The sequence below is a fragment of the Miniopterus natalensis genome, chromosome 8 (genome assembly GCF_054644295.1).
Source record: "Miniopterus natalensis isolate mMinNat1 chromosome 8, mMinNat1.hap1, whole genome shotgun sequence".
NCBI classification, from domain to species: Eukaryota; Metazoa; Chordata; class Mammalia; order Chiroptera; family Miniopteridae; genus Miniopterus; species Miniopterus natalensis.
In genome coordinates, this window is record NC_142088.1 from 42,827,363 (window position 1) to 42,849,394 (window position 22,032).

At 36.0% G+C, this 22,032-nt stretch overlaps 1 protein-coding gene and 1 pseudogene across 4 annotated transcripts in view; one reads left to right on the forward strand and one right to left on the reverse strand.

Moving 5' to 3' along the window:
- Positions 1-20,388, reverse strand: part of PPIG (peptidylprolyl isomerase G) — a 35,532-nt gene extending 15,144 nt beyond the window's left edge. Inside the window, exons 1-9 of one of the 4 annotated variants that reach the window (XM_016201061.2) lie at positions 20,303-20,388; positions 12,921-12,968; positions 12,372-12,449; positions 12,190-12,264; positions 11,725-11,832; positions 11,030-11,074; positions 8,640-8,727; positions 3,338-3,367; positions 3,107-3,246 (exon numbers count right to left, since the gene is read on the reverse strand). In XM_016201061.2, coding sequence (XP_016056547.1) covers positions 3,107-3,246; positions 3,338-3,367; positions 8,640-8,727; positions 11,030-11,074; positions 11,725-11,832; positions 12,190-12,264; positions 12,372-12,432 — 547 coding nt within the window. In that variant the 5' untranslated portion in view covers positions 12,433-12,449; positions 12,921-12,968; positions 20,303-20,388. Of the gene's footprint in view, positions 1-3,106; positions 3,247-3,337; positions 3,368-8,639; positions 8,728-11,029; positions 11,075-11,724; positions 11,833-12,189; positions 12,265-12,371; positions 12,450-12,920; positions 12,969-19,890; positions 20,047-20,302 lie in introns of those variants that run through there. The other 3 variants (XM_016201139.2, XM_016201222.2, XM_016201301.2) reach the window with 3 other exon arrangements.
- Positions 9,503-9,880, forward strand: LOC107528372 (small ribosomal subunit protein eS12 pseudogene; annotated as a pseudogene).
- Positions 20,389-22,032: the final 1,644 nt, after the last annotated feature.

The following is a 22,032-nucleotide window of genomic DNA, read 5'->3' on the forward strand; positions in this document are numbered from 1 at the left end:
ATTGTAAGAAGGCCATGAAATCTATAAATTGAATGTAAGACAAAGCTCTCCCCTAAAAAAAGATTTTACAGATGCATGACAAAATCCATTCTGACCAATGTTCTAAAATGGCAATTGAAGGACTGTAGAGTAACAGGTGCCAAACTGTGTGATCTCAAACTAAAGATCTTCCCCTCTTTCCACAGTGTTATCCAGAATAGCATATGCATGGGAGGTATAGCTGGAAACAAACCTGACCTTTTCAGGAACTATGGGGCAGACACTAACATAGGGTCAAATCTTCCCCAACTGCTGAAACTAATAATTTTGAGGAAAACATACTAAGACGCTACATCAACTTTCAGTACAACTTCTTGGCCACAACAGCATGGGCAAAATTAGCATTTATCTCTTCAGGTGAAAATATATTATAAGGGCACAAGTAATATATAAAGAGTGACATTCATTCACTTTCTCATCCTTTCAGCAAATATTCAAACACTGACCTTTTAATACCAAAAAAGCTTTACACCAAAATTACTAGAGTTTATGATAACTGTTTATGGTTTTAAAATGCAAGCTTTTTAAAAATTACCTCAATCTTTTTCTAAATAAATCACACAGCATTGTTAACTTATATAAATAGAGAATAGTAGACTTCAAAATATAAGAAGAAAAAAACCTAGTTGTTAGTGGAGAATAAAAGGTGAAGATTTCCTAGATGGTATGGGGAAAAAATATCTCAAAACCAAAATATTCCAATTGTAAACAGCACTCTGAAGGATTAAATATCAGTAGGTTCAGGGTCTAAAATCTGCAAATAATACAAATGGCTTTTTAGTTTTTTCTTTTTAAACAATCTATAAGGTATATAAATGTCTTACCACCATGCTGTATGCCTGAAACTCGTGTAATACTGTATGTCAACTGTAATTGAAAATTTTTTAAAAAATTAAAAAATTATACTCAGCTATTCTTTTTAAAAAAATCCTCACCTGAGGATATGCTTGTCATTGATTCTAGAGAGAGAGAGAAAAAAACATACATGTGAGAGAGGTACCTTGATCGGTTGCCTCCCAGACTTGCCCCAACCAGGGATAGAATCTGCAACCTAGATATGTGCCCTGACTGGCAATTGAACCCAAGACCCTTCGGTGCACGGGATGACGCACTAGCCAACTGAGCCACACCGGCCAGGACAACACCTCATTCTTTACTGAATCTTCACGAACACAAGGCATGCATTATACCTGTTGTTTGTAAATAAGAATAGCCAGACTCATGAATACCAAGAAGTTACATATATTACACACAGTCCCATTATGAGCTAGCTGCAACATATATTCCTGCAATGATTTATGAAATACATATTTGGTATGACAGAGAAGAAAAGGAAACTATCAGAATCAAAATTAAATGCAGAAACAGAAAACAAAAAATAAGCCTTTTCTATGACCATACTGGGTCTTTTAAAATTAAAACAAAACAAAATGTGCATATTTCTAAATGCTACAGAAGAACTCAATATACCTAAAACTTCAGAACAAAATGCTCTATTTAAGGCAATTCTGAAAGGAATGTTAAAGACTAATGAGTTATTGACATAATGAAAAGAGCTCTAGATCTGACAGCCCAAGTGCCCATCAGTAGATGAATGGATAAAAAAGCTGTGGTACATGTTGTAAAAAAGAAGGATCTCTTATCCTTTGGCACAGCATAGAACGAACTGGGGAGTATTATGCTAAGTGAAATAAGCCAGTCAGAGAAAAACAAGTATCTCACTCATATGATCACCACATGATCTCACTCATATGTGGAATGTAATAAACAAAATAAGCTGATGAACAAAACAGATCTAGAGACACAGAAGCATGGAACACACTGAGGGATCTCAGAGGGAAGGTGAGGATGGGGGAGTTGGTGTGGAGAGATTAATCAAAGAACTTATATGTTTGTAAGCATAATCCATGGACACAGACATTGGTATGGGGAAAGCCTGGGGGTGGGGTGGATGGGAGATGGGGGGAAAAGGGGACATCTGTAATACTTTCAATAATAATAATAAAAAAAGAGCTTTGGATCTGGAGCCAGCAAACTTGGGTTTGTGGCCTAGTTCCCTAATGTGGCAAATATATCTTCATCTGTAAAATAGAGGAAATGCTACAGGGTTTTTGTAGGGATCAGAAAAGTTTATAGATGACTCTCGCCTTTGTTGACCATGAAAAAATAAGTAGTGATATTATTGGTCCCTAGACTAGTAAGAATAGAAAGAAGAGTCAGTTCAGCATTTTATCGCTTTATATTCAAGTTTGAAGGTAATCCCACTATTTTTAGAGTGTCAGACTCAATCATATGTAATAAATGGTAGCAGTTACATATTGGATATGAAAGACTTAAAATATTTACTTAAAATAAAGTTCTTATCATTTTGGATAATATATCAAACTACTAGGTTAACTTCAAATGTTTTGGACTAAATAAAAGAGGTTTCTCAAACATGCCAGATGCTTCTGAATCTAAGCATTGCATGAAGGGGAAATAATTTATTCCCTTAAAGCCGGGGTAGTGAATGTCCGGCCCATGAAATCATTTGGTCTTGCCCTGCCAAGGCCTCACCAAAGAGAAGCAGTTCCAGCCATCATATTATGGGTGAGTTAATTAAATGTTTGACCAAATATAGCAGCCTAACTTTTAAGTTGATAATTTTGTACAGCTTGCGAATGATGTTATAAATATCCAAATGGCCCTTGGCTCTGCCCTAAAGTTTCTTAGTCTATGTTATTCTCTTCAGTTGTCATCTTCTTTCCACTGTCTTTTTCCCTAGAAAGTATTTATTTTCCATGATACTTAGACAACTATTTTTAAAACAAACAAACAACCAAAAAAGGTGGAAGCAAAACAATATACTGCAAATTAATAAGAAAAAGTTACGTGGTTCTGTGGTAAATGAACAACGCATGAAGTAAAACAAAACATTAAAAAACTTCACACATTTAAAAATCAAAAATATATTCAAAACACAAAATCATCCTATTAATATTTACTTTAGTGTGAACCTATGCCAACTATTGAGAGTATCTGTTGTCTGTATAGATAAGAATTATCAAAAATATGTACTTGTTCTTACCTTTAGATTTGGGAATTAGCTCTCCACAACTGAGTATCCGCACCTCAGCAAATGGTTTGCTAGCTGCATCTGTTTTCTGATTTTCTATCTCCCTCACAACTTCTTGACCAGAAATCACTTGCCCAAAAACAACATGATGCCTAAAGAGTCACATAAAGGCGATTAAATAAAAGCTTCTTATTTTAATATTAATTTAAAGTAGGTCAAAAGATTAATTAAAATAATCTTTACCCATCTAAATGAGGAGTTGGTTTCGTTGTTCTTTTGGAAATCATCAGACAGAAGAATAAAAACAAAGTCAGAGAAAAACAAAGTTAGCATCTCTAAAAGGGAAAAGAAAATAACTGCATTGGAAACAAAGTTGCAAACAAACAAATCATACGATATCCTAACATAATAAGACTCTTATTACAGGAACCTTAAGTAGAATAGAATGCAAGATGCTTTCCACATAATTAATTTTCGAAAACTTGTTCTGATTATAAAATACCTATACATTGTTGAAAACTTACATGTATTTAAAGTTAACATTTTGGTGTTATTTCTATCAATCCATGCTTCTTGCATGTGACTGGGTTCTTACTGAATATTCATGGTTGTATACTGTTCCACTATACAGACATATAAAAATTTGTCAAACCATTCCACTAGTTTATGGGTTTAACAATAGTGTTTTTGATCTTAACATTTCAAACAATTAAAGCACAGATCATATTCTGATGACTCTCACACATTTCCTATTGAACCTGAACAGAAATGATCCATATGATGTTTTATAAATTGTTAAATTACCTGTAAACATTTAAAATTTTGTATACTTTTATATAAAAATTCAGATTTCAGACCTTTTGAAAACCGGAAAGATGTGGAATCCGGCACATGGACATAGTTGACCAGGCTGAGAATTCCTGTCTTCTTTAATACAGGGATTAATAGTTTGGTTTCTTGTCCCAGCAGTCTTTACTTGCTTATGTTATTGCCTTAAGACCTGAAGCCCTTTGAGTTTGTTACCCCCGTCATAGAGTAAACTTCATGTTGAAGAGAGGTCTTGATTAAAACTTTGGATAAAACCCCAAGAAAAAAAAAAATTCCTTTTTTGTGAAAGAAATTAAAAGAAAAAATCCTTTCTTTTTCCGTATCAGCCTTAAAAGCTTTATAGTTAAGAAGGCTGCTACCTGAGAAGCTACTGGGACATACTGGTACAATAAATTGAAGATGTGCACTGTACAAGATTTACTATTTTTTTAAAATCTTATCAAATAAGACATTAGGAATTTGGAAGTAGAAACACAATTTAAGCTAGCCTTTGATTAAAACACATACAATACCACTAAAAAAAAATTTCTAACATGTATATATATTTTTAAAAATTCACCTTACTTTTAAAACTAATAGCTTGCCTGGCCAGCATGGCTCAGAAGGTCACGGTTGAATTTCCGGTCATGGCACATGCCTGGGTTGCAGGCTCGATCCCCAGTAGGGGGAGTGCAGGGGGCAGCCGATCAATGACTCTCTTCATCATTAATGTCTTTATCTCTCTCTCCCTTCCTCTCTCTGAAATCAATAGATATATTTAAAAACAAAACAAAAACTATTAACTCGTTTCTTTACTGTTAACAGCTATGCTTACTTGAACTTGCTAAAAGCACCTAGAAATATAAAAACCTAGGTGTACACCATGTATGTATTGTTATATTTAGTGTGTGGCATGTGTAATTTGCATCTAGATATAGTCAATCCTCACTTCATAGATTCCATATTTGCAAGTTTACTTGCTCACTAGAATTTATTCATGATTCCTAAAGCAATCTCAGTTTTCATGGTCATTCTGATTGGCAAAAAAGTGTGTTGATAAGAATATGGAAAAATGGGAACTCTTTTACAGTGCTGGTAGGAAGATAAAATGATGCAACCACTGTGAAAAATATTCTGGCTCCTCAAAAAGTGAAATGTGCCCTGGGTGGTGTGGCTCGGTTGGCTGGACATCATCCTGTGCACCAAAAGGTTGTAGGCTCGATCCCAGGTGGGGCCTGCAGGAGGCAGCTGATCGATGTTCAGCTCTCTCACACTGATGTTTCTCTCCCTCTTCCTCTCTAAAAATCAATTTTAAAAATCTTTAAAAAAGCTAAATATAAATTACCACATGATCCAGCAGTTCGACTCCTAGGTATACATACAAAAGAACTGAAAATAGGGACTCAAAAAAAATATGTATATGCCAAAGTCCTCTGCAGCATGATTCACAATAGCCAAAAGGTGAAAACAACCCAATGTCCATCAACAGATGAATATAAACAAAATGTGGTGTGTACACATAATGAAGTGATATTCAGTCATAAAAAGGAATGAAGTTTTGATACATGCTGCAATATGGATGAATCTTGAAAACATACTAAGTGAAATAATCCAGGCACAAAAGGCAAATAACTGTATGATTCCACTTAGATAACTAGAAGAGCCAAATTCATAGTAGATAGAAAGTAGAATAGAGGTTATCAGGGGCAAGGGAGAAAGGGCAATGGTCAGTCTCTGGGATAATAAGATAATTTTGGAAATAGTGGCGATTGTTACACAGCACTATAAATATAAAACCATTGAACTGTATGCTTACAAATGGCTAAAGTGGCAAATTTTGTATGTTACCAAAATTTTTAAAAATTTTAAATTAAAAACAGAAGTCATTTCCTTTAAAAAACACAATAGAAGAAGTAAAGAAGGGTTATCTAGAAATGGAAACAGATAAGAAGAAATAAACACTTAAGAGAGACAATTCAGAAAATATATTTGAAAGATGGTAAGAACTTAACATAGGGATTTTGGTCAGCACAGAAAGAATTTTACCTAAAAAAGTAAAATTAATGATAACATTTGGTGGTGTTAAGGATCTAGTAAAATTGGCCCTTACTGCTGATATAAAACTAAACTTCTTTTTGGAAGTCAATGCAGCAATGTACAAGGAAAGACTTAAAAATGTGTAAACATATCGGTAAGTAAACTTTTAGCAACTTATATAAAAGAAATAATTAAAATGCATCAAATAATAGGTGCAATAATGTTCACTGCAGCAATTTGGAAAAAGGGAACCAACTAAACCAAATGTTCAAAAATTATGTTAATGACCCAGCCCAGTGCTCAGTGGGTTGAGGCATTGTCCCATACACCAAAAAGGTTGCGTGTGGGTTGATTCCCAAGCAGGGCACATACCTAGATTGTGGGTTTCATCCCTGGTAGAGATGTGTACAGGAGACAACTGATTGATATTTCTTTCTCACATCGATGTTTCTCTCTCTCTCTCTCTCTCTCTCTCTCTCTCTCAAATCAATAAACATATCCTCAGGTAAGGGAAAATATATATGTAGGTTAAATAAATAAAGCATAGTATAAACAATGGATTAACATTTAGCTATTAAAATGTTAATGTTTAGTGATGTGCAAAGAGATTTATATTATATCCGAAAGTTGATTACACAGTATATACAACACTCTACATGCATTTTAATTAGAAAAATGGTGTGGGTGTGGGATGGTTTTCTTCTTTTCATTTGTGTGATCTAATTTTTCTACAACAAACATGATAAAGTTGTTTCCTTGAAAAAATAAAAAAGACCCATATACTATAGTATACAGTGTGGGGCAAAAGTAGGTTTACAGTTGTGATTACATGAAAAAGATTCCTGTATTATTGTTTATTGTAATATTTTCCATGTGAACTGTAAACCTACTTTTTCACCACCCTGTATGTATAGAATAAATAGAGTACTATACAGTTGCCAAAAAAGAATGAGAAAAGTGTCTATGAATTGATATGGAGTGATTTCTAGGACATATTGTTAAGTGAAAAGAACAAAACATTATATATAATATGCTATCTACTGTGCAAGAAAAAGGGAAATAAGAAAATATATATGTATTTGTGCTTATGTTTGCAAAAAGAAATACAGGAAGATAAACCAGAAACTAATGGTTACTAGTATGGATGGCTGGAAATGGGGTGAAAAAATGGGAATGGAGTGAAGAGTTAAGTGAAAGTGACACTTTAAGGGAATTTTTTGACATGTGGAATCATGTTAATGTTTTATAAATTTAAAAAAAGCAAAAAACAAAACACGGTGAGAGGAAGAACAAAATGAAATATAATCAGAAACAAATGAACCTAACATGTTTTGAGTCATAAAAACCACATAAAATCCACACCAAAAAAAAATACTAATCCAAGTAACTTTTAAACATGGTTTTTTAATTACATGCTCTCTCTCTAAAGACAAAAATAGCTATAAACAAATAGTGAACTCTAGTTAATAGGTTACTTTTCAGTGGTATAGGACGGCATTTTTTTTTTTTTTTTAGGATTCAGTGAGTAGAAATTTTGAAGATAGTGGGAGCCAGGTTTTTCACTGTTACAAATATGGAATAGGAAAAAGTTACAAATACGGAATAGGAAAACACTAGAATACACATGGTGCTGACAGATTAAGTTCTTCTGAGAGCAGGAGAGTTTAGAGCTTTTGAAAGGGAGAGCAAATCTGTACCCACAGGACATGATAAAAAATATGCACTGCTGCCCTGGCCAGTTTGGCTCAGTGGTTAGAATGCTGGCCTGTGGACCAAAGCGTTGCAGGTTCTATTCCCAGTCAAGGGCACAAACCTCTGTTGCCCCCATCCCAGTTGGGGCGTGTGCTGGAGGCAACCAATCGATGTGTCTCTGTCACATCGATGTTTCTCTCTCCCTTCCTCCTCCCTCCTTTCCTCCCACTCTATCTAGAGATGGAGAAAGTGTCCTTCAGTGAGGACTAAATAAATAAATAAATAAATAAATAAATAATACATTGCTGACAAGAACTCTGGTCATAATTTTTATGTAGTCAGAATTACAAAACATCAGCTGTATTGGCTTTGGAGTTACAAATATATTTTAGTGAATAGGCAAATTCACATATACAGAATCTTTGAATAATGAGAATTGATTTTATTTTACTTTTTGTAATTAAGTAATTTATGGAGAGATATTGTATGTAAATATCCTGTTCCTTTTTAAATATGTCCTCTAAATTTACCAATAGATAACTCTTTCCTGACTCAATTATTACTGATATGACTGCAAAAATGGAGATTTTTCTACTCTATTGTTCCTCTTACATTTATGAATTGACATTCTACCAAGGAACAGCTTTTACTTCTCCCATTATTCACTCAATTTTTATATCTATATATACACTCCTGGATTTGTTTTATTTGATAATCCAATACTAGCATTATTTTGATGGTCAAATTGCCCTAATATGGCCAGTGGGAACACTACCCCTTCAAGCCAACTCCTCTGTCTTCTTAACAAGTTTTCATCATTTGAAAACTTTAGCAGTACAATTCAATTCCTCTTTCAACAATATTCCCTTCTTCAACAATTCTTTGTTCTCCCTCCTTTAAAAATTCTCCCCCTTATGAGCTCTTCCTCCATTAGGAATAAAGGGTAGGGACAAGAAAAACAACACACTGGAAGAGAAATATTTTAAGCTACCAGATCATAAATACTTACATGAAGAACTGTGAACCATTTGTATCCTTTCCTCTGTTGGCCATTGACAAGAGAAATTCTTTGTTGTGTTTAACAGCAAAACTCTCATCTATAGAGAAGCAAAGATTTCAGTTATAGGCATAAACTACCTCCAAAATCATTTTCACTTTTCATATCTTGTATTCATATCATGTGCCAGCTGGTGTTGCTCAGTGGTTGAGCATCGACCTATGATCCAGGAGATAGAGGTTCAATTCCCAGTCAGGGGATGTGCCCGGGTTTTGGGCTCGATCCCCGGGGGGTGGTGGGTGGTGGTGCAGGAGGCAGCCAATCAATGACTCTCTTATCACTGTTTTTTTTTTCTCTCTCTCTCTCTCTCCCTTCCTCTCTCTGAAATCAATATAATTTAAACAAAAGAGAAGAATCAAGTATTAACCAATTCCCACCTCCATCTTTTTTTTTAAACCTCACCAGAGGGTATGTTTATTGACTTGAGAGAGAGAAAGGGAGGAAGGGAGGGAGGGGGAGAGGGGGAGGGAGGGAGGGAGGGAGGGAGGGAGGGAGGGAAACACTGATATGAGAAACATCGACCAGTGGCCTCCTGTACATCCCCTGACCAAGGATGGAACCCACAGCCCAGGTATGTGCCCTGACCTGGAACTGAACCCACAACCCTTTGATGTATGGACCCATGTTCTAACCAATCTAGCCACCAGGACGGGGCTCTTCCATCTTTTTAGATTAAAATATTTCTAACCCTATGTTCATGTGTTGATCGATTGATGAATGGATAAAGAAGATATTATTACTCAGCTCTTTCCCTGCCCCATGGAGGCGAAGGCTTGAGTGCATTAAAGATTGGGCTCTCCTCATAACCCACCTCCATGGCTGTGGAAGGTATTGCTGCTAGAATGTGTAATGGACATTAATACTTCTTTACAAGAGGTGCTGAAGACTGCCCTCATTCAGATGGCCTACCACTCGAAATTCAAAAAGCTGCCCAAGCCTTAGACAAGCGCCAAGCCCATCGTTGTGTGCTTGCACCCAACTATGATAAGCCTAAGTATGTCAAGTTGGTGGAAACCTTTTGTGCTGAACACCAAATCAACCTAATTAAGGCTGATGACAATAAGAAACTAGGGGAAGGAGTAGGACTCAAACACCCCATAAAGTGGTTGGTTGAAGTTAAGTGTTAGATAACGACTATGGCAGATTCTCAGGCCAAGGATTTCATTGAGGAGCCCTTCAAATGCAAGAAATGAACTAATAAACTGGCTTCTGTCTCTTAAAAAAAAAGGAAAGAAAAGAAGGTATTTGTCCTAAAAAAAAGAAATCATGTGGTGAGTGCATGGAGAGGTGGAATAGCAAATTGATGTCTCTATCTCTCTCCACCCCTTTCCTCCCTCTCTAGAAGTAAAAAAAAAAAAAAGCAAGCTAAAAAAAAAAAAATCTTGCGATTTCTGACATCATAGATGGAACCAGATGGTATTATGCTAAGTGAAATAAGTCAGACAGAAAATGACAAATTACCGTATGATTTCACTTATATGTGGTATCTAAAAAGCAAAACAAAAAATGGACTCATAGATACAGAGAACTAATGGTTTTCAGAAGGGAGGAGGTTTGGAGGATTGGTGAAATAGGATAAGGGATTAAGAGGTAGAGAATTCCAGTGATAAAATAAGTAAGTTACGGAGATGTAATGTACTGCATAAGGAATACAGTCAAGAACATTGTAGTAACTTGGTATGGGGTTCCTAGATTTAATGTGGTCATCATTTCTAAAGGTATTTAAATGTGAAACCACTATGTTGTACACCTAAAACTAATACAATATTATATGTCAATTATAGTTCAATTTTAAAAATAAATTTAAAAAGGATTAAGATTAAGCCATGGAAGTTCCTATTCTAGCACTATAATTCTAGGAGTTTAATACTGATCACTGAAATCCTTCAAATAATACATGAATGTCCTAAACCACACAAGAAAAATCCTACCTTTATGAAAAGTCTGTAGTATAAATTTTTTAAAAATATTTTTTTATTGATTTGCAGAGAGGAAGGGAGAGAGAGAAAGAGAAACAGTAATGTGAAAGTAGAACATAGATCAGCTGCCCCCTGCAAGCCCCCTAACCGGGGATCGAACCTGAAACTTGAGCTTGTACCCTGACTAGGAATCAAACTGGCATCCTTTTGGTGCAAGGGACGACGCCCAACCAACTCAGCCACATTGACCAGGGCATATATTTAAAAATTTTCACAAAAAAATTTACCTCCAGAGTGATTGAAGGTAGACGGATATTAGTATACTGTTTAATAAATAATCTTATTGATTTAATAGAGAAAAATCAAATGAATAAAGTAGAAAAAATTAGAAACACAATTTAAAATAAAAGTAAACATTTTTACCTTCAAAAAATCCTCCATAAATAGATTCCCCTCCTCGTCCATTTCCTAGGGATGAAAAACATGGACTTTAAGAACTCTCAAGATAGTTATCTCCTTGAAGGTGCTACCTAAACAAAACGCTCCTTAGAAAGTTAATACTCGAATAGCTTTGAATCTATGACACTTAAAGTTTCAGAGCAAATCATAAAGTCAATACTGCCAAGATCCCAAATTACTTTGTTTCCCTTATGATATAATAGTAAGAATATGACAAAGTCTATTAAGATATGTGAGAAAAAACAACAATGTCAGATTCTAATGATGATTATGTAGGTTTTTCAACAGAAATTATTGACCTTTAAAAAAGTGTCTTTAAAATATAATTTCAATGCTTTGATAATAAAAAAGTATAGGTAAAAACTATATGGTAGGTAAGAATGACTAGCTGTGACAAAATCAAACACATACACTGATAGGTTACTTAAAGAGGAATACAGCATTTTGTTTTTTATCCAGAAGCAATTTTCTGAAATTCATGCATCAAAGGTTAAATTATTTCCTCTGCTTCCTTCTTTTTATCTATTTCTATGAGTACTTCTGATTGTTAGAGCAAATAAATAAAACTGAACTAGTACTTCTAAGACTTGTCTAACTTTGAGATCTATGACATTTAACAAGGAATATATAATTTTCGTTTGTGGGAATCAAAGTCTTACCTTCACTGAAGTCACCACCCTGAACCATAAAATCTTTGACAACTCTGTGAAAGAGACAACTCTTATAATGTAATGGTTTCTGAGTTGATTTCCCTGTCCCCTTTTCACCTATAAAAAAGAAAAATTAGTAGTCCATTTAGTAAAAAGAAAATCAAGGAAGTAGTATTAAAGCAAAATCAATGATGAAAGCTTTCACCCTGTAAAATATATCTCTCTTGAACAATATAGACTTTTTTAAACTTTAGAATTTTCACACCCCTCAGGAATTTTTTAAAAAATTCATTTAAAACAATCAATGTCAAATAAAATCCCATTACAACTAATATTTCTCAGAATAACTTTCACATCCTAGTCAATGTTGCATAATCTGCATGTTATGAGAAAAATGTAATATGCATAAAGAAATCTAAAATTTGTTAAATGAAAATCGAACTACTATTAGGGCAATTGAGAATGTCAACAAACCTGTACAAAGACAGCGGAAGTTCTCACATGTTTTGGGACACACATCAGAAAATAATTCAAAGACAACTCTTCCAGCTTAAAAAAAAAAAAAAAAAAAAAGTAACTGGTTTAAATTGTCCTTACTAATTTAAAATATTAAATACTCATTTATAAATGTTAAATAGGAACATGACTCTTCTTACCTGGTTGATTATTAATAGCGATGTCAAAAAAACATCGTGGACGCTGAACCTTTATTCCCATGGCTCCAATATTTCAATCTATGAGTAAAATACAGTTTTCAGGCAAACAGACAAAGATTTTTCATAAATCTCTAAAAAATATTCTGTGGCGCATAAACTAGAAATGTAGTTTGAATTTATTTTGATATTTACTTCCATGGCATAAATCATATGGATCCTTTTCTTTTAGAGATTAGACTGCATTTTGTGAAGAATATTGAAAAAACATAAAAGAAAAGGCTTAGGCTGGCTGGTGGTTCTGTTGGTTGGAGCACCATCCCATGCACCGAGAAGGGTCCTGGGTTCAATTTCTGGTCAGGGTGCATACAAGAGGCAACCAATCGATGTTTTTCTCTCTCTCTCAAAATCAATAAAAACATTTAAAAAGAAAGAAAAGGCTTAGCCATTATATGATATCATTTCTATTTTAACCACCAAATATACACTGTCACCCCAAACAGAAAACTATATTAAATCTGTATAACTAAGTGAATTCAACAGGCAAATTACCTGTAAATAGAGAAAAATCAAGGACAAACTGATCCAATTCTTTTGGCCCTGGAAAATGAAAAGGAGAGTTTTTACTAAAATGGTGACTTTAAAAAGAAAGCATGCAAATCTCTTAAAAAACAACAAAAAAACCCAACAAAAATAAATCATCAAGGGAAAAAGGAGGTTAATTTAACACTAGTAAGATATGGTAGATTTATATTTTGAGTAAAAGCACATTAAGTTTTACAAATGAAGATATTTTCTGATCATGAGCAACAGCCTTTACTGATATGCTAGCTAGACACAAAAAATACCAGTAAGTCAGATATGTTGTGTAACAATTTTATCGACACAGCAGATGGCTGTTATTTAACAGACATTCTTTTGATAAGGCATTTAAGGACTTAAAGCGTTTGAATCAAAATACTTGTAGGGAACGAGAGTAACGTGAAGAGCAGAAAAATCAAAGGGACTTAGTGTAAACAGGATCCAAAAATGATGAACTATAAAAATGACAGCCCGGCTGGCGTGGCTCAGTGCTTGAGCGTCGACCTAGGATCCAGGAGATCTAGGTTCGATTCCCGGTGAGGGGACATACCCGGGGTTGCCTGCTCCATCCCCAGTAGGGGGAGTGCAGGAGGGAGCTGATCAATGACCACTCTCTCATCATTGATGTTTTTCTCTCCCCCCCCCCACTTTCCTCTCTGAAACAATAAAGATATATTAAAAAGAAAAAGAAAAATTCATAATAAAAAAATGTACATATAATCTAAGATTATAATGTACATGACTGGAAGTGGCTATTATATGTAGGTTACACCACATAAAAATACTTTTCATAGAAATAGATTAAAATTGGTTTTCCTAGAATGACAAATATGCCTTAATTCAAGAAAGATTAAAGACAGCAAATTATCATTAAAAGCACTACACAAATTTCGAGTATGTAAATGCTCAAATATGAAAAGCTAATGAAGAACAATGGTGACACAAAAGACGGCTCAACACTATGTCTCTAACATTATTAAAATCAAATTTTATTTAATCAGAAATAGAACAGTATTTCCTCTATGCTCTCCTGGTATTACTCAAATAATACCTAAAATCAAACACAAGATAAACATCTGGTCAATTTTTCATTTTTTCAAGAAAAAGTACAGAGAAAACAAGGCAGGGAAAAATCAAGCCTATGAAATTTTCAGTAAAATAACTGATGAATTTCCTAAGAATGGTAAATAATGAAAGCTTTCAGTGTAGTAGTCTACAGATGATCTGTTTGCTGCAAATTTGTTTAATCTAAATGAGTTGCAGCTATTTCTATAAAATCCAGATATTAAAAAAAATCGTATCTAGCCACATTCCAGTATAGCAATCATCAGTCTCCCCCGTTACATAGGTATATGTTTCAGTTTGACCTAGTTTCCACTACTTCCTATTAGCTGTTAACATTTATTATGTACTTGACCTCACGCACTCACCCCACCTGCTCCACCCCTTCAGAAACTTGAGCTTTATAATACTCAATTTCATCTACTTTAGTCATTAAAAAACAACTTTCAAATAAGGTAATAAAGTTAATAAGCTTACCAAAAAAAAAAAAAAAAATCACATAAAAACTGCATAAAATCCTGGCACTTAGCTCTGACTTTTAATATTTTTTTGTATATTCTTCTAAGAAGAATCACAACATACTGATTTAAATGTTTATCAACAATATCAGTTACTTTTGTATGTCAATAATAGATAGTTATAAGATTTTAAAATACAAATGCTAGAATTATAAACTTCTACAACAAATGCGTATATTTCATAAAAATATCAGAGAGGGGAAAAACTCAACAAATGCGTATATTTCGTAAAAATATCAGACAGGTAAAAACTCATATGTAAAAAGTTAAGTCTTGTAGGTTCATACATAAAATAATTTCCATATTCACCCTAAAGTAACATGAAGGATGGGGGGGCAAGTATATGGGCAACTAATTATTAAAATACATGGTAAATGACAAAGTATTTATAAAAAGGCAATAAATAATACAGTGACTTTATTACATTCAAAGAAATACTTGGCATGTTCACACAGTATGAAGGAGTCAGCATAGTACTGAGTCTTGAAAAAGTAGATAGCAAATCCTTTTAAACTATTAATATTAAGATGATCAGCAGGTCTTTGCCCTTTCTGATTCCCCTGGCTAATTCCTAAGCGTCCTTAAAGATTCAACATAGCCAGAGTACAATCTGGGAGCTTCACCCTGACTCTCTAAAGCTTAAGTGACTCTTCTCTGTTAAATCTTACTTTCTTTAACATAAACTGCTCTGTAAAGTACTCAAACTCAGAATCTTTGTATCTTCAACACCAATCAGTGACTGGCCCAGCATTACATTATCAAACAAAAAGAATGCAAGTTAAGTAATGAGTGGAACCAGACTCCTATTAAAACTCAGCACCGGCTGGGCGTGGCTCATAGGTTGAACATGGACCTAGGATCCAGGAGATCTCGGGTTCAATTCCTGGTCAGGGCACAAGCCCGGGTTGCCTGCTCAATCCCCAGTCAGGAGTGTGCAGGAGGCAGCTGATCTACGACGACTCTCCTATCACTGATGTTACTATCTCTGTCTGTCCCTCTTCCTTCCTCTCTCTGAAATCAATAAAGATATATTTAAAAAGCAAACAAACAAAAACCTCAGTGCCTTTCCTTCTGTAAGTACTGCTTCTCACATAGTGTATTGACAATATGTACCTATAGTCAGAAATTCTCCAGAGCCTACCAATAACCATCCTTTCAGCATATTTCACAATAGAAACAACCTATTTCCTAGATCTGCCTACTGCATTCTAAGGGTGTCCTCCAGAAATGTATATACACTTTAACAGCTGATAGTTCAGTTTTGAAAATGAAATGTATTTTAATAAACACTGCCTTTATAATTATTCAAAGTGTGTATATACATTTTTTGGGGGAAACCCTATATTTTAAAAAAAGTATTGCTTTCCTTTCCCCCTCCTTCCCTTCCTTCCTTCCAACAGAATCCATTGTAAGAGGGAGCATATTCAGTTCAGGACCAAGACACAATGATGGGAAGTTATCTGCTTAAGTTTTATAAACAGGTGACAATTTACATACAAGATTTCCACCTCTAAGTGCAACCATATTAAGTTTTATTAAAACAATAATGGATCTTGAAGATTACTTTCAAAGAAGGCAATCTAATATTCACACAAGCCTGTTTACACTACCCCTAATGTAATTCACAGAGAATAAATGAGAAATGAAAATTAACTGCTTCAAAAACATAAAAATATAGTTATGAATGCCAGATTGCTAATGAATTAAATACAACTTAACTTTCTGAGTTGTCATCAAAGGCAACTATGTTCTTCCATACGCTGCCCCTTCCCATAGTGTCTCTGACAGTTACAAACCACTGGGCTGGTAGAACCACAATTTAACAGTGTATAGGCATTTCTTAAATCCTTTAGAAAACTTAAAAAGTGAAAAGCTGTAATGTTGCCAAGTTCAGTGTTAAATAATATTATAACTTAAAAACACTGTTTTTGATCCTACCCTGGGGACATACTTTTATTGATTTTTAAAGAAAAATGGGGGGAGAGAAAAACATCAAAGTGAGACACATCAATAGCCTGCCTCCCAAATGGGTACTGAACTTGAAACCTCGGTATGTCCTTTGACCAGGAATCGAACCTGCAACTTTTCCATGTATGGGACGACACTTCAACCAACCAAGCCACCTGGCCCGGGAAAGATATTATATACTTTTTACACATACAATCTAAGAGACATAAAAATATAGTTACCACTGTGTTAGTACTGAACTAAAAAAGCATATACTAACTGGGAAATCTTTGCTAATATTCTTCATAGTGTACCTGTAATTATCTAAGTATACTTTCTGAGTATACTTATTTGTCATAGTTGCCTTTTCATAGTAGTAAAATTTTCTATTTTTCTACTTGTCCAGTAGAGACCCTGGTTCTGGAAATTCTGACAAGTAAAACAGTAACACAGATGTTCTTCAAAAAAAAAAAAAGATAAGTTTATTTCAGTGTCTGTGGAGTTATACCTACACCATCTTATCAACTTTATTCAATCCAATAATTCCTATATAAAGAGCTACAAACTCCTAAAGTTTGAAGGAACTTTAGAGATAATCTGGTCCAATCTTCTGATTTTATAGATTGAGGATTAGAGAGTTCTCTGGCTCAAGGTCACAAAGGGAAAAAAAGCGAGTTTTCTGATTACTCTATAGGTTCACTGTGGAAACCAGCTTATTCACATATATTCTAGGTAATGGCTCATTTAACTTTCCAACATATGACCATAATGCAATGACTTAATTATGACTAAATCTTAGGCTGAAGTTTTACATAATTAACATGGCTTATTATATAAACAAACAGGTTTTTCATTCATTTTAAAAATAAATGCATAAAAAGTGGAACAACAAATCCATGTTTCTCAAATCAATAAATAAAATTTTTTAAAAATCAATGAATTAAGGAATCATTCACGTTTTAAAAACAATTGTAATATCAAAAATCGATGTCTACAATTATAAGTATGATGTAATTAAATTTCAGGAAGAGATTGGTGATTATTTTAAGCCACTACTCAAACTAAAACCAAGTGCAGGTTTCCCGTCTGGCACTAAAAGTATAAAGTCCCAGCTGCAAGTTTTCTTTGAGTATTTATTATACTTACCTGTAGTAAATTTTAAGATGCAAGATTTGCCCAACAGAAATAAAAATGTACTGTTTTTTCCACATATGCATTAAACTAGGGCAAAACCATTGATATGTAAATCAAATGAAAACTGAAGATTGGTGCTAATATTAAAGTGGAAAAAAAGTACAATACCACAACATAGCAGAAAGGTTTATAACAAACTCTTCAAATCATTTGAGTCCATTATCTATGGATTCCAAAGTAAAACACCTTACTACATTAGAACACTAAAAACAGATAATGCTCTTGAAATATCATATTAGTAAAATAATAAGGAAAAAAACATCAACACATATTTCTTAAAAGAGCCACAATGAAAGAATTGCAGATGGTGTCCTAATAACAGAACTAGTTCATCCTATTATGGTTACCAATTTCCCTTTAATTAAAGAATGAATGCTGCCTGACAGAAAAACCTAATTTAAAATATGCAAAAGGATGGACCTAGCCACTTTGGCTCAGTGGTTAGAGCGTTGGCCCGCAGACTGAGGGGTCTCGAGTTGGATTCCAGTCAAGGGCACTTACCTTGGGTGCAGGCTGGATTCCCTCGCCCCAGTCAGGGCTCATGGGGGAGGCAACCAATAAATGTGTCTCTCTCACATCAATGTTTCTCTCCCCCCCTTCACTCCCTCCTTCAAAAAACAAAGAAAAAAATATCCTGGGGTAAAAATTAAGTAAATATATATATGCAAAAGGACAAAGACCTTACTTGGAGGCCATGGATTCTGCAAGACCACAATAAGCAGCATCAAAAACTAGGGGCCTTTAATAAGTCCCAATAGATGAAATGTACGCTCTTCACTCATCTGAGAGCTGCAAAGTTCTCACTGAAAGCCAATTTTACACAGAATTTTAACAAACCTGAATATTTATTTTTGAAGCCCACAGTTTCATGATAGTCAGAAATAAAAATATCATTTTATAGATGAAGAAAGAAGTTCAGAAAGATGGTTGAGCCAACCCTGGCTGGAGAACTCTATAGGTTAGTGTGTCCTGGGGTAAACAAGGTAGTGGCTTTGATTTCTCTTCAGGGCACATACAAGAATCAACCAATGAATGCATAAATAAGTGGAATAACAAACTGATGTTTCTGTCTCTCTCCCTTCCTTTCTCTCTAAAATTAAAAAAAAAAAAGGATAGTTGAGCCAGAAACAAATCAAAATTTTCTAACCTAAGAAGTCTGCAAACTTGTATTCTCCTGATAACAGAGGAAGGCGACCTTGGTAACCGCCTGAAACGACCAAGCCCCCCCCAAATGTAAAAAGCAAACACAATTCAAAAAAAAGCACAAAATGCTACAAGATAAGACCTGTTAGGATCCCAGGGCACCAATAATTCTGAATCATAAAAAAAAAAAGTAAAATAAACTCTTTAAGACAGACGTTTGCAACTTGTTATAAAAATAATCCTATCTTAAATGGTTAAAATAAAAGGGGGATGCTAAACCGGGTAAGTTTTCTGATAAATAACAAGTATAATGAGAGAAGAGGCTATGGTAGATATCTGTGCCTTTTCTCGATTTTATGGCAGTTTCAAAATGTTCACACACACCCTCCCTATCATCCTTCCGAAATGGTAAATTATTGGCCATTCTTTGCCAAATGGGAATACATACAGACACACATATATTCCCCCCTATCTGGTTTTAGCTACTGACAGTTAAGGTACCCCCAAATTTCCAAAACATTTGTTTCTTGGAAGTATTTGTGATTACTGCAAAAACTTGGTCCTGCACAGAAAGTACTGTTGTGAGAAGACACTAAATCAATGCACAAAATGGTGCTTTTATAAAATTTTCAAAACGACTGGAAGTTCTCCATTCCCGCAGACCTCGACTTAGCTCCGTTAAGATGAATTAAATTCACAAACTTTACCCCAAGGCATACGGAGCTTAGAAGCCGTCAGCTTCCTCCTAAAGTAATTATCTCTCCTAAAAGGCCTGCGCTGCTCACAGATCCGCGGAACCGTAGAACTTCGAGACAGCTCTGTGATGAGAGGAGAAGAGCCCGGATTTCAGTTTTAGGAGAATGCTTAACTAAGCGGCCTGGGCATCTTAACTATTTACGATAGACGCTGTTTATCCCATGGGGGGAAAAAAAAAAAAAGGTCGCAGTAGGAGGAAAGCCCGTCTTCAATCTAATCTTAACCCCTGTGATCCAGACTCTTCGCCCGCCACGGTCCAACCCTAACCTGACAGAATGTCAGATTACACCTCCCCTGACCCCACCAAACTTCCTACCTACCTCACAGTAGTGTTTAGTCTTACAATTTTGAAGCATCAAAAATCACCCCGGCTCCCCAGAGTTCAGGCCGCCGTCGCTGCCGCCATATTACAGCTTGTGCGGCAAAATGCGTCAGGGAGGGAGGCGTGCGCCCGAATCGAGAGGGCGGGGGCTGGCAGGGGGAGGACCGTTTCCCAAGCCCGGGTGACGCGGCTGGAAACCTTCTCCAGGTGCAACAGCTGCAGAGCTGGCGCCACGGTCCTTGGGGGTCCCCTGTGGAAACAGGCAGCCCCGAGACCTCGAAGGGAAGACGGTTAACGCGGCAGGGCCTACCGCGCCGGCTCCGCCCCTCTTCTCCGACCCTTCCCGCTCTCGTACCCCGGCACTGCTGCGAAGGACGCCACCGAAACAACACGGGCTTCCCGCCACTCACCTGCACCAGTACAGTCTCTGCCCAGGTCCGGTCCTTTAAAGCGCTTCAAATCTACCGCCGCCAGAAAAGGCGCTAAAGCCCACTACCCGCCTCCCTCCCCCACAACCCAGTCCCGGTGTGGAGGGAAAGCGTCGCGCCGGAAGTACGTCACGGGGTGGTTGACCTTATCTCCTGGAACTGTTCCCTTGATTGCGTCACCCCGGCCCTCCCTGGAGCTCTAGGATGTGGGTTCCTGTTAAGTATCAAGTGTACAGGTAGTTTAATGCTTTATGTGTGAGGTGATTGGCACCGGTTGTAACTGTCAGAATGCCATATAGTCTGTGAGATGAAGTGCTTCATTTAATAAACATTTATTGGAAAGAAAGCCCTGCCTTCAAGAAGCTTCCAGCCTTAGCCGGGTGTCTGGGTTGGAGCGTCCCTACAACAAAAAAGTTGTGGATTCGAATCCCGGTCAGGACACATACCTAGGTTGCGAGTTTGATCCCCAGGGTTGGATCCCCAGTTGGGGTGCAACCCATCGATGTTTCTGAGTTTCTCATCTCCCTACCCCCCCCCCCCCAAAAGCAATAGCAAACATTCTCCGGTGAGGATTTAAAAAAAAGCAGCAGCTTCCAGTTCAGCTTCCGGTAAACGCTATGACACAAATTTTAAAAAAAGAAAAAAGTGCTATTTGAGGAAAAAAGGAAATTGCAGTAATTGATTCTGGCTGTTTTTATATTCTCACAACTCATGATATGGGTTATTGTTATTTGCAGATAAAGAAATTGAGGCTCGGAGAGGTTAAATGCCTCTCTCAAACACGATTTAAGTATCAAAGCAAGTCTTTCACTCCAAAACCAGTGCACTCTAGGGGAAATAGGACCTATAGTGTTATTCTTTTAAGAAGTAAGAGCCCCTAAATTATATTAGAAATAAATGCCCACTGCTGTTTAGGGGGGATGGTAACCAGGCAATCCTTGTGGGGATGTGGGGCAAGTTTTAAAGGAACTAGCTAAGGGAACTTAGATTTTACTGTGTAAAAAGACTGTAAGTTATTTAAATTTTTCACTTATTTAGGGTCTGTGAATTAATTATCAACAACAGTTAGGCATGTGGTCCATGTAAGGGTCTTGACCCATTTTACATAATTGTAAAACTGAGAGGACAATTCCTTAAGCCATTGATTGCATTTATTGCAGGGGAGCAACAGGATACTCATCTGGAGACAGTTCGGTGGTTCTGTGATTTACACTTTGCAGTGAGGAGGGCAATTCTGCAAGACCTTAAAAAATCTGATTTAGCCCGGCTGGGTGTGGCTCAGCAGTTGAGCATCGACCCAGGAACCAGGCCATCGGGTTCGATTCCTGGTCAGGGAACATGCCCGGGTTGCGGGCTCGATCCCCAGTCCGGGCCATGCAGGAGGCGGCCAATCAATTACTCTCATCATTGATGTTTCTATCTCTCTCTCTCTCTCTCTCCCTCTCCTTTCCTCTCTCTGAAATCAATAAAGGTATATTTAAAAAAATAAATAATCTGATTTATATTAAGCACTATATTAATATAGATTCTTTTTATTATTGGTTTGTTTGATTTTTGTTTATTCAGCTTCCATCAGAATATATTTTTATTTAGCTATGACATACAGATTAGTTTCTTAGACTTCTACTTTCTTGTAGAGGTAATGTGTAAATGATATTGCTCTTACATTGGTATATTCCTCCTCTTTCTCACCCATTCAATCAGAGACATTT